The sequence below is a fragment of the Rhipicephalus sanguineus genome, chromosome 2, assembly GCF_013339695.2.
Source record: "Rhipicephalus sanguineus isolate Rsan-2018 chromosome 2, BIME_Rsan_1.4, whole genome shotgun sequence".
NCBI classification, from domain to species: Eukaryota; Metazoa; Arthropoda; class Arachnida; order Ixodida; family Ixodidae; genus Rhipicephalus; species Rhipicephalus sanguineus.
Window position 1 is genome coordinate 233,272,218 of NC_051177.1, and position 12,600 is coordinate 233,284,817.

The window sequence follows — 12,600 nt, forward strand, 5'->3', positions numbered from 1 at the left end:
TTACATTCCACGGCCTTTGGGCTCTTGCGGACGTTCCGTTAATTTCATATATACCAAAATTGGTACAGCGTGACAAGAGTTCATGACGAACATAATGACAGTTCCTGACATGCAAATCATGACGCGCATGTCATGTGCAGCATGATTTACATGACATGGTCTCGGGGCGCTCGCGGCCGCCTAAATGAAGGGAAATATACGAAATCTGGTACGACGAGATCTTTCTGTATGACGAACATAACTGACACGTGGTAACATGAAAATCATGACATGCATGTCATTTACGACATGATTTCCATGCCAGGCTCATGGCGCACTCGCGGTCGTTTTGCTAGATTGATATACACCAAAATTGGTATTGTGCAACATGCCTGTATGAAGAACATGAATAACAGGTGGTAGCATGAAAACCATGACATCCGTGACATGTATGTCATGATTTACATGCCACGCTCATGGTGCATTCGCGGCCGTTTCGCTTGCGTGATATACACCAAAATTGGTATTGCGCGACACGACCGTATGACGAACGTAAGTGAGAGGTGGTAACATGAAAATCATGACATGCAAGTCATGTACGACCTGATTTACACGCCACGCTCATGGTGCGCTAGCGGCCGTTCCAGTAGATTGGTATACACCAAAATTGGTATTGCGCGTTGTGACTGTATGGAGAACATGAATAACACTTGGTGAGATGGGAAGCATGATATGCATGTTATGTATGTCATAATTTACATGCCACGCTCATGACGCATTCGCGGCCGCTTCGCTAGCTTGATTACACCAAAATTGGTATTGCGCGAAGCGACTGTATGACGAACGTAAATGAAAGGTGGTAACGTGAAAATCATGACATTCATGACATGTACGACATGATTTACATGCCATGCTCATGGCGCACTAGTGGCCGTTTCGCTATATTGATATGCACCAAAATTGGTATTGCACGATGTGACTGTATGAAGAACATGAATAACAGGTGGTAACATGAAAACCTTGACACGCATACCATGTATGTCATGATTTACATGCCACGCTCATGGTGCATTCGCGGCCGTTTCGCTAGCTTGATATACAACAAAACTGGTATTGCGCGATATGACTCTATGATGAATATTAGTGACTGGTGGTAACATGAAAAACCATGATATGCATGTGAGGTATACGCCATGATTTACATGCTATACTCATGGTGCACTCGCGGCCATTTCGCTCGTTTGATATACACTAAAATTGGTATTGCGTGATGTGACTGTATGACGAACGTAAGTGAGAGGTCTTGACATGCGAATCATGTTATGCATGTCATGTACGGTATGCTTTACATGCCACTGTCATGGTGCGCTTCCGGCCGTTTTGTTAACTGGATATATACCAAAATTGGTATGGCATGACATGAGCGCGTGATGAACATAAATGACAGGTCATGCATCATACCAGAATATGCGTTTCATTGGCGTGGTGTATAGTAGATTGTGCATGCATGCGTGCATGGCAAACATGCGATATATGGTGGACTAGATGCCATGGCATGAATGATTTCATTTGGCTCAAAGACAAACAAGGCGATGTATGCAGCTCTTTGCTGGCTGCTTCGCATTACATCGATTCCCGCAGTGCGTGGGATCTGCCGGATTTTTTTATGTCCCGATTGCTCGTTCGGGTTAAAAGATAAGACTAACGGCAACGCGCCGCAATTATTGTGCGGCGGCAGCGGCGGCGTGATCTCTCTCGGGACTTCGGCGGCGGCGGCGGCGGCGGCGGCGGCGCACATCTCTATAGCATAGCCAACTATAGGCGATGCGCAAAGCGCCGACGACGCCATCTGCCGCCACGGCTCGGAAGCGCTGACGGGTCCCGGCGAGCAGTGTTCCCGCGACTGTCTACGCGAGTGCACGGATGGATGTGTTTTCCTTGTGTTTTCGTCGTGATTTAACGACTCTGTCGGGCCTCAGCGATGTCGAAGAATAGCTGCTGCGTTGCCGGCTGATCAAACACACACAAAAATCGCAGGAACGCACTTCTACAGGTTTCCGGTGCTATTTCATGAGCGAGAGCGACGGCGGCGGTGGATTGCGGATTGCGGCTGTACGACGTAGAAAGTAAGCAATCGCGCTTTGTTTACGGCAGTGTTAGAACGATTACGATTTTTTATTTCTCCATTTATGTCGCTACGTATTCAGCGAACGCTATATATTACGTTTACACTTGGTCGCCTCGCCTGCATTGTAGACGCTACAATGCACATGAGGTTGTTATTAGTGATAAGATGCGATGCCTAGGCTCTCTTGAAAAACGAATGGTGCGAAGCGCAATGCCAGAGAATGTGGGGAAGGTGACGGCTCCTTTACAAAAGCGCCGTGGAATCACGTGTGCTGGACGAAATCGGCTGCATTCTACCTATTTATGGCACTGGAATGCGATCATCGGTGCAGAATGTTCGCTGTGCGCTTCTGCACCGATGATGACAAGTGTATCGTTTATTTTTTCACAAGTTTATCGTGCCGGTTTCAACGTTTTACCAACGCTGACCCTTCGCGTGGCCGCACCTGTGAAATCTATGCGCCGGTGCGACAGCGCTCCCTCAAAATCTACTATATAAACAAATGGCACGTAAACGAAGCTACTGTGTCGAGAAAAAACGTTGGTTCACGCGTCAACGCATGCAGGCATTATTTATCGCGACGTTATAACGAAGGCGGTGTACTTACGATGAGCTCCACTTGGTAGGGAAGCTTGTTGACGCTTCTCTGTGGCAAACACTTGGCGCGTATGGTAACGTAAATTGTTGTCTCACTTAGCGTTGACATCGGACGCATGTCCACTATTATAAAGTGCGGCTCCCTTGCGCACACTATCGCCGCAAAAGTAATTATCTGGGACGCGCACAAGCGGCAATTCGCACGCGCGCCAATGAAGCGTCTGCTACGCGACCCACCAGCGGTTCCAACGGCCGCCGCTACGCGGCTTTAAGTGGCGCCCCTATAGGCGCTGCACATCGCGGATAGCATGCGCACGCTCGCGCAAAATAGAATTCTTCCTCTTGTTCTTCGAGCTCCTCGATGATGATAATAACGCAGGCAAAACCACATATAGCCAACATATAGCAAAACCGCATAATCCAACTGTAGCATGTGGCGCTCGCGCCGCTCTGGCCCGTGCTATAGTCCTGGTAATTAACTGCAGAAGCATTAAAAACAAAGTGGATGAATTTTGCGCATTTCTTCAGATGTCCGAGCCATCTGTGGTACTCGGAACTGAACCTTGGTTGAATTATGAAATACGCGATGACGAGGTGTTTCCGGCAGACTAGACGTGCTACCGTAAAGATAGAAATGGTCATGGTGGTGGTGTATTTATTTTAGTGAAAAGTGACATAGTGTCTTCCAAACTTGACGTTGACGTCGGAACATGTGAAGCTGTCTGGTGTCAACTCGAGCTGGCAAATAAGAAACTATTAACTGTGTGTAGTTGCTATCGCGCACCTGATTCTCCCACAGATGTGATGTCACATCTTTCAAGTGCCATTTATGACATGCATTCGGACTTCATGATTATCGGGGTGAATTTTAACTTGCCAAACGTTCATTGGCATGAGCACTCAACCACGATATCGCCGTCTGGGGCATCTGCTCAAGAGATGATTAATATCGTCAATCTGCATGCACTACACCAAATGGTACTACAGCCCACACATGGAAATAATATCCTTGATTTAATTTCTACAAACCAACCTAGTTTCGTAACTGCTACTTACGTCGTGCCCGGGATTGGTGATCACGATGCCGTGCTATGTGTAATGAATGTACATTACGTTAAAACATCGGTTTCAACAGCTAATGTTGAAAAAATAAACGAATCTCTGGATAATTACTTTGTTGTGTTTGAGACCCTTGCTGAACAAATGAACGTCAATGAGTTGTGGATTCTTTTGAAAAACAAAATGATCGACTTACAAGATACGTTCGTTCCATGGTGGCACTTAACGGCTAGGAAAGCGAAAAGTAAGCCGTGGTTCACGAAAGACTGTGCAGACTTACGCGAAAACGGTTGAGATGTTACCGTGCTTTTTGTAATACCCCGACCGATATTAATAAGGCACGACTGAAAAATGTAACACTTGAAGTTAAAACATGCACCTTTAAAGCAAAAAATGGTTACACTGAATGTTTACAATCCCTTCTCAAAGATAAACCAAAAGAGTTCTGGAAACACATGAAAAGAAACGGTAAAGACAATGTGTCGATACCAACGCTTATTTCTGGCGATGACGTCTTCCATGACGACATTGATAAAGCTGAATGCCTCAATCGTTATTTCAGTTCTGTTTTTACGCCGCTGATAGCACCCGGAGATGGTGATCACCACTTAAAACAAATACGAACCAATAATACGGAGGATATTAACATCAGCACGCACGGCATTCAAGTGTTCTTGCAAAGATCAGATAGCGCAAGAGGATGCGGTCCAGATGGCCTCACAGACGCGTTTCTTAAGCTTTGTGCGCCAACACTAGCGCAGTTTTTAAAGGTACTATTTGATAAATCACTTCTACATTCAAGCCTTCCTTTAGACTGGAAAAAAGCAATGGTTGTCCCAATACATAAGTCCACGGAGTGACATCTCTAATTACCGACCAATATCGCTGACTAGTGTGGCATGTAAAATTTTTGAACACATAATATATACCTCCATTGTTGAGCACATGAATAAATATTCACTATTTACGCCACAGCAACACAGGTTTCGAAGAGGTTTTTCTTGTACTATCCAACTGACCGAATTTGTGCATGACATAGCATACGCGTTAGACAAAAGAAAAACAATTGACTCTATTTTCTTAGACCTCAAGAAGGCCTTTGATACTGTCCCACACCATTTACTTCTCGAGAAAATGACTATGTATGGCATTAATTCACAGGTCATCGCATGGGTCGCTGATTATTTGACATTACGCCAGCAGATTGTAATCATTAATGGTGCCAGTTCGTGCACATCGCAGGTAACATCGGGCGTACCCCAAGGGTCGGTACTGGGACCACTTATTTCTGATATACGTCAATGACATAACTGAAGGCATAGAACCCCATATACGGTTGTTCGCGGACGACTATGTTTTGTATAGGGAAATTACGGATTCGCGGGACAACGTGTTCATTCACAGGGACCTGGCCAAAATCAGTGATTGGTGTACACGATGGCACATGCAGTTGACATTGAATAAGACAGTTTACATGGAGTTTACGCGTAAAAAATTGCAGCCTCAAGCCTCGTACACAATTAACAATGTCATTATAAGTAAGGTTAATGAATACAAATACTTAGGTGTGTACTTCACGTCTAACTTAAATTGGCAGCGACATGTTGACTATGTAACAGGCAAGGCCGGGAAAGCACTCGGGTTCCTTCGCCGTAACGCGAAGAACTTTAATTTGTCAACTAAAGAATTGCTTTATAAAACATATGTGCGTTCCGTTCTCGACTATGCGTGTGTCGTTTGGGACCCCTCTACACTATGCGACACAGCAAAACTTGAAAGCATGCAGAACTTGGCCACTCGATTTGTTTGTGGACGTTATGACAGAAACTTCAGTCCTACGCGCGCGAAAGAATTATTGCAATGGGATACACTAGATTGTCGAAGACGAAGACTTTGCTTGAAGTTTTTTCACAATATCTTTCATTCAAATGTTGGCATTGATAGGCATCTTTACATAAATGCACCTAACTATTATTCCCATAGGGATGACCACGAGAACAAGGTTTTGGATTCTAAAAAGAGACAGGGCGTGCAAACACGGACACAAGAAAGAGATCAGGACACCACAAACGCCGACTAACAACTGAAGAGACGCACAACGGCTGAAACGAAAGAAGGCACGAAAACTTATCTGCGCATGCCCATGCAACCGGCGAACCTATCAATCCGGCACGCGTGGCGGTCTACGTGGAAGATAACTGTTAAGGCATTTGATTTCATCTTTATGCAAGTTAATCGACGGTTGGCTCATGCATGCGCTACCACTATTCTCGATATGCCATGCTTCAATCATCAGGCGCGTTTCTTCATTTCTATGCCGGTACAACACTGCGCATTCATCGAATTTTGGCGTGCACTTACAATCTCGACAATGTAAAGATAGATTAGAAGGTGAGCCTCCTGTTAGCGATCTCTTATGTTCCAACAATCTCTGGTTAATGCATCGGCCCGTCTGTCCTACGTAGAAGCGGCCGCAGCTGAAAGGGACCTTATACACCACACTCGTACGGCAATCAGTGAATTTGTTGGTGTGTTTTACGAAACAATTATCGGTCCGCTTCTTGTGTTTTACTCGCTCATTCTTCCTCTGCACAGCGGCACAAATCTTACCTAGCTTATTGGCAGCCGTGAAAACAACATTAACGCCGTATCTACTTCCTACTTTCTTTAGCCTGTGAGATATGCAATGAATGTACGGAATACCTACGACACGCTTCTTCCTATCGCTTTCTGCAACCATGCTCGGACTTAACACAATAGACTTCTTTAAACGCTCAGCGACCGTGGCCACTGCATCACGAGGATACCCTACATCTAAAAGACGCGTAACCTGTGCGCTAAAGCTATCACTCATTTTGTGCTCACATGACTTGGTGAGGGCTGACTTAAGGCAAGACATGGCGATGCCGTTTTTTACAACCTTCGAGTGCTTCGACGAAAAATTTAACAGCGGTTTGGAAGATCTAGGAGAATACTGCCAGCACACGTGGTTCTTCTGGAACGTTAAGGAAATGTCTAGAAATTGTATTCCATTATTCACGGCTGCCAATAAGCTAGGTAAGATTTGTGCCGCTGTGCAGAGGAAGAATGAGCGAGTAAAAGACAAGAAGCGGACCGATAATTGTTTCGTAAAACACACCAACAAATTCACTGATTGCCGTACGAGTGTGGTGTATAAGGTCCCTTTCACCTGCGGCCGCTTCTACGTAGGACAGACGGGCCGATGCATTAACCAGAGATTGTTGGAACATAAGAGATCGCTAACAGGAGGCTCACCTTCTAATCTATCTTTACATTGTCGAGATTGTAAGTGCACGCCAAAATTCGATGAATGCGCAGTGTTGTACCAGCATAGAAATGAAGAAACGCGCCTGATGATTGAAGCATGGCATATCGAGAATAGTGATAGCGCATGCGTGAGCCAACCGTCGATTAACTTGCATAAAGATGAAATCAAATGCCTTAACAGTTATCTTCCACGTAGACCGCCACGCGTGCCGGATTGATAGGTTCGCCGGTTGCATGGGCATGCGCAGATAAGTTTTCGTGCCTTCTTTCGTTTCAGCCGTTGTGCGTCTCTTCAGTTGTTAGTCGGCGTTTGTGGTGTCCTGATCTCTTTCTTGTGTCCGTGTTTGCACGCCCTGTCTCTTTTTAGAATGAATACGTACCAACTAGCTCAGCTCTCTGTTATTCTAAGGTTTTGGAATTTCCCTGCAGAAAACACTTCTTTAGCAAGTCTTTTTTTCCTAGAACAATACGGGACTGGAATCAATTAGACAGGTCTGTCGCAAATATATCATCTAATGCCATATTTTTTGCACTGCTAAAATAATTCTTCTTGTATTAGAGTTGATGTTTTCTCATGCTACTGCTTGTGATGCCTGCTATATGCTTGTACTTGTAATTTCCTGTATTGCGCATTATTGTTCATATAATTACGCTTTTATATCTATAGTACACTTCATTGTTAAATTATTTATATGTATGCTTGTGTACTTTTAATCTTGTTTCTTCATTTTTTGTTTGCAAAATGATTCACTATGGTGCACTATAGTGTATGCTATTGATCTTCCTGTATATGTATTTATGTATGTTCCCTTGATGCTCCTATAGATTGCTACCAACTGTATGCTTTGAATTTTTCTTTGCTCCCCCCCCCACATTGTAATGCCATGTGGCGCTGTGGGTATGGCATAAATAAATAAAAATAAATAGATAGGAGACCGCTAGAGGGCCACAGCTGCGCGCTTCCTCTCTCTTTCGACAGTCATCAGTCAGTGCGCTTCGGTACTAGTAACATGAACAAAGAAGACAAGGCGGCGAAGCGGAAAGCTCGCAAGGCAGCAGCATCGCGGACTCGCTGCCAAGACCCTGCGGTGAGAGCTCTTGAGGCCGCAGAGAGACGTCAGTGTCGTGCGGACCCCGAGATACAAGCCCGCGAAGCTGAAGCAGCGCGGAAGCGGCGGCAAGAGAACCTCGAAGAGGTACGGGCGCAGGATGCAGCGGCCAAGCGCCGAAAGCGGTCGCTGCCTGCAGTTGGTGGCGCTGACACGCGCTTCAAGCGCGATTTCCTCGACCACACATTCGGCCACAGCTGCAAGGTCTGCGGCCGCTTGTGGTTCGACAACAACCTGACCACAATCACTACTATAAGAAGTAGAAGTAGAAGTAGAATTTTATTTCAGGCAAAAGCAAAAAAAAAAAAAAAAGAAAGGTACAATTTGCCTAGGGGACCGGCGAAAAGGCATAAAAGCCTGACAAAGCGCCTGCCCCCTGTAAACGCCAAACCCACCAAAATGACACAGTGCTGTGTGTGTACAGGAAAACATATATGAGCGGAAATTTGCCCAACAATGAAATCAATAAAGCATAAATGTGTCTGATAAATCAAACAAACTGTAGAGGACATAAACAAACGCTAATGTAAGACATGTAAAGTACTTGAAGAAACTTGAAATTTCAATACACAAGGTTTCAAAAATCAAAAGGCAACAGCATCAATAAGGAATATGTGTGACAATAAATTAAACACAGTTTACATAACATAACCAAACTTTAGTGTGATTTACACAAAGAAAATACTACTTAAGGAAGTGTGAAACAAACATCATCATCAAGGCTCTCGAAGAACAAGAGGAGGAATACTTCTCTTTCGCGCGAGCTGCGCCCGTAGCGGTCATCTCTGGAGCTAAGGTTACGGTTGCGGTGCGGGACTTCACCCCAGCTTAAGAACCTGGCGAGCCAGCTCCTAAAAATGAAAAATAGATCACATTCGGGGCTATAAAAAGTTGAACTGTTTGTTTACTCCAAGTGTTGCACCTGATGTTCGAGACTTCCTGTTCCGCACGCCTGCCTTTTTTCTCAGGCAGACAGCGTTCTCTTTTTTTTTTGTCAGCGGCGCTGCTACAATGTCGACCTAACTCCTTGCTCCCGAGGCGGATGCCAGCCGATCCATGGCTCTGAGTTCCACAGTTGTGCCAAATCTTTTGTCCATCTGGTCTACGGGCCGCTCTTACGACGCCGAAGTCAGTTGTACAGCCGTTGCTAAGCGAAGCATGGTGGCATTCTTTCGCAGGAATACTGCGGAGATTGGTATTCCGCCGGCTGGCACCACGCACGGAGAGTCTACACAGGCGCGCACATATACGGACGCACCCCCTTGCCCTAAGCGTGGCGATTGCTATCCCAGAACACCTTGCAAAATCAAAACTGATGAAAAGCCCACCGCCAGGTGCCGTATTTATGAAAGGAGATATCCGCCCAGGTGTATGTTTGGGCACGAACCTACATGAGGTCTTGGGTTTTAGGGACAAGAATGGAAAGCTGAACACACCCGCGATTGAAATAAGTAAGAGACGGTTAGAGTATTGGTGGCAGGAAAATAGAGAGAAAGGACAAAAATAAATATTGGGGAAAATAAGGACATTTTGCCGTAAAGGTAGACAACTGGGCTAAAATATTGACGTTTCTGTTTTTTTTCTGTTGTAAGATAGATTTAATTGAAGTAGAGGCATTAGCCAAACATTAATAAAAAGGAAAGAGTTTTTTTATTTGTCGAGCCTGGTGGCACACTTGTGAACGCCCCGTTATAAAGGCGACGCTTATAGCATCCAGCTATCGTATGTTTATTCATATATAGTTATTGTGAGCCTAATGGTGCTCAGCTGCTTAGGTTTGACACCAGACCGTTTTCTTTTCAAATTTATTTTGTTTGATCATGTTCGAATCGGCGAAACCTATATGAACGGGCGCTTAAAAGTGGCGCTCTCAAAGGGCAAGACCCGTATTTAGGAGGATATGTTTTAATGCAGAATGGCGCCCGCTGGCGACGTGTGTGGCCTTGGTGGTGCTGGCAACTCTCAGCAAGGAGCAAGGCATCACCGTGGTTGCCGTCTGCTTTGTCTACGAGATATTCGTCGTTCAGCAGGTCAGTTCCCCGAATTTGTGTGTTGAGCGATGCTCTAATCCTCAGGTGTAGTACCTCATCGGCACAGAGAATTCTGCGTGTACCTGAACAGGCTTGCGCGCACTCACATCCTGCTTATCTTCGTTTGTGTTGTTCGCATCTTTTATCCTTGGCTGCGGAAGACATAAAATTAAAAGTTATCTTCAAGGTGAAACCCATGCCGTTTTTAATGTTTCTATACCGGGAGGAGTAGAGCTCTCAAATTCTGTAATATCTTGTCTACGGGACAGACGGAATGTAGTGCGTCAGCACGCGACCAACGGAGAATATTGTGCAATGCGATGTTGGCGCACTAAGCAGATGCGCACTGCACTGCTGTTGGTGCTCGAAGCTGAAGCTGGAGCGCTGTGAGCGCTCCTACAATATTTATGCAAAATGTGCGAAAACATGACATGCAAAACGCCTCGTTAAATAGAATCAAGTTTCACTGCCACTGCAGAGGAATCCAATGAATTGAAATTTGTGATGGTGCCTTGTACATGGCTTTCCTGAGCGTATTTTTCAGATCATAGAGCGGAGCAGCATGTTACTTTCAATGTTCTCCTCGCCTTTCGAGAGGGAGAGCTTGCGGCAGCGCGTAGTCGGGCTCAGTCGTACGATTCTGCGCCGCACGTTCTGACGATTGCTTTGGTGTTTTACACCAATGCTTGCATTCAGAGTTAATATAACATACCCCAAGCGTTGTTATGATTGACAAAATAATAGCAGAGCAAACGAAGATGCAAAAATAAAGCACGTCTACAAGCGAACGAGATGCTAGCACTGATGCGCACCCATGTTGTACAAGGCAAACTAGTTTGGCAATGAGAAGACTGATAACATTGAAATTACACTTCGAAAACCCGGCTTCAGAATAACAAAGCCAAACACGCACGGGGCGTCAGTCAAACTACCTGGTTCTGCGGTGGTAAGTAAAAGTACGCCAATAGATGAACGTGTGACCAACAAAAACGCTGGTAATGCGCCTGAGGATGAAATAACTCAGAATAAACCATCTAGAGAATTGATCTCGGGGTCACTTAGTAAAACCGATAGCTTGCTTATGCAATTAGCACAATATAATGGAGTGATAACACCACCAAGACCTCTGAACCATGTAGAGGGGTGGTCAAACGTTCCCACATTTTGTGTCTCACGGCGACCGCAATATATTTGAAGCGTGTAAAGTTTGAGGTACACTCAAACCTCATTATACCAGTCACACCTCCCATGAAAATAACTTCGTTGTAACTGAAAGTTCGTTATAAACGTTTATTTTTAACACCGTATCTATTACAAGACTAGTGTTAATTCACTTCGTTATAACCGATAATTCGTTATATCTATGTTCGTTATACAGTAGAACCCCGCTGTTACGTTCCTCACTGCTGCGTTTTCCCGGCTGTTACGTCGTTTTCCGCCGGTCCCGGCATAGCTCCCACAGGATACAATGTATTGGGAACCCCGCTGTTACGTCGTAACTGTCGGACCGTTCCCGTATGATACGTCGCGAAGTGCGCCCGGAGCCGACCGAGTGACTACCAAAGAGAGCGGCCATGGCGCATTTTCACGCAGCTTGGCCTCGTTTGACCGTAATATTAGCCGCATGAGAGGCGCAAGCAACAATCTTTCAATTGATGCAAACAAAAGCATGGCCTTCGAGATTCAAATTGCAGAGATGGTGTCTATGACGTAACTGCTCGCGAAAGCAAGGCCTTCGAGATTGGCATTTACTATTGACAAAAGCATAGCCTCTGAGATTTGCATTGCACAAACATGGCGTGTATGACGTAATTGCTTGCAAAAGCAAGGCCTTCGAGATTGGCATTCACTTCTGCCATCGCGTTGGCGTAGACTCATCATCATCGTTATTTGTCGGAGAACGGGAGGAATTCGAGCTGGTTGGAGCTCGCATGGTCGTGCGTGCGGTTCGCGGTCGGACTCGCCGCGCCGGTCGTGATTGCGTGTGCTTAGTTTTTTCATGCCTACAGCTGTTGGTGTTAAAAAAATCACATACGTTGATTACATTTCTGTGGATAAGGCCGTCCTAAGCTCCGCGTTTCTATCCATCGACTAGATCGCGGCTGAGCGCGCCAATTTTCGTGCTGCTCGTAAGAATTGAAATAAAATTCTGTACCACTAAATATTTTGCCGTTTTTCCTGTTTTTCGGCTCTTACGTTTCCCGTCTCTTACGTTTATTTCCTACGGTCCCTTCAAAAACGTATCAGCGGGGTTCTACTGTATCGAGGTTTGAGTGTAATCCAAGTTTTGACCTGCTACATCAATATGCTGTGCCACTGTTTTCAGTAGTTTCTTGGCTTTGTCTGCGCGATGCCCGTTTAATTATACTGCTTGTTACAATGTGAACACGCCATCGTGTATATAACGTTT

The 12,600-nt window shown here is 45.3% G+C and overlaps 1 protein-coding gene across 1 annotated transcript in view; it reads left to right on the top strand.

Annotated features, from left to right (window-relative positions):
* Positions 1–12,600, top strand: part of LOC119382293 (protein O-mannosyl-transferase TMTC3-like) — a 368,314-nt gene that overhangs the window by 339,050 nt on the left and 16,664 nt on the right. The window contains exon 6 of the mRNA XM_037649996.2: positions 10,075–10,190. Within this exon, the coding sequence (XP_037505924.1) occupies positions 10,075–10,190 (116 nt within the window). The remainder of the gene's footprint in view (positions 1–10,074; positions 10,191–12,600) is intronic.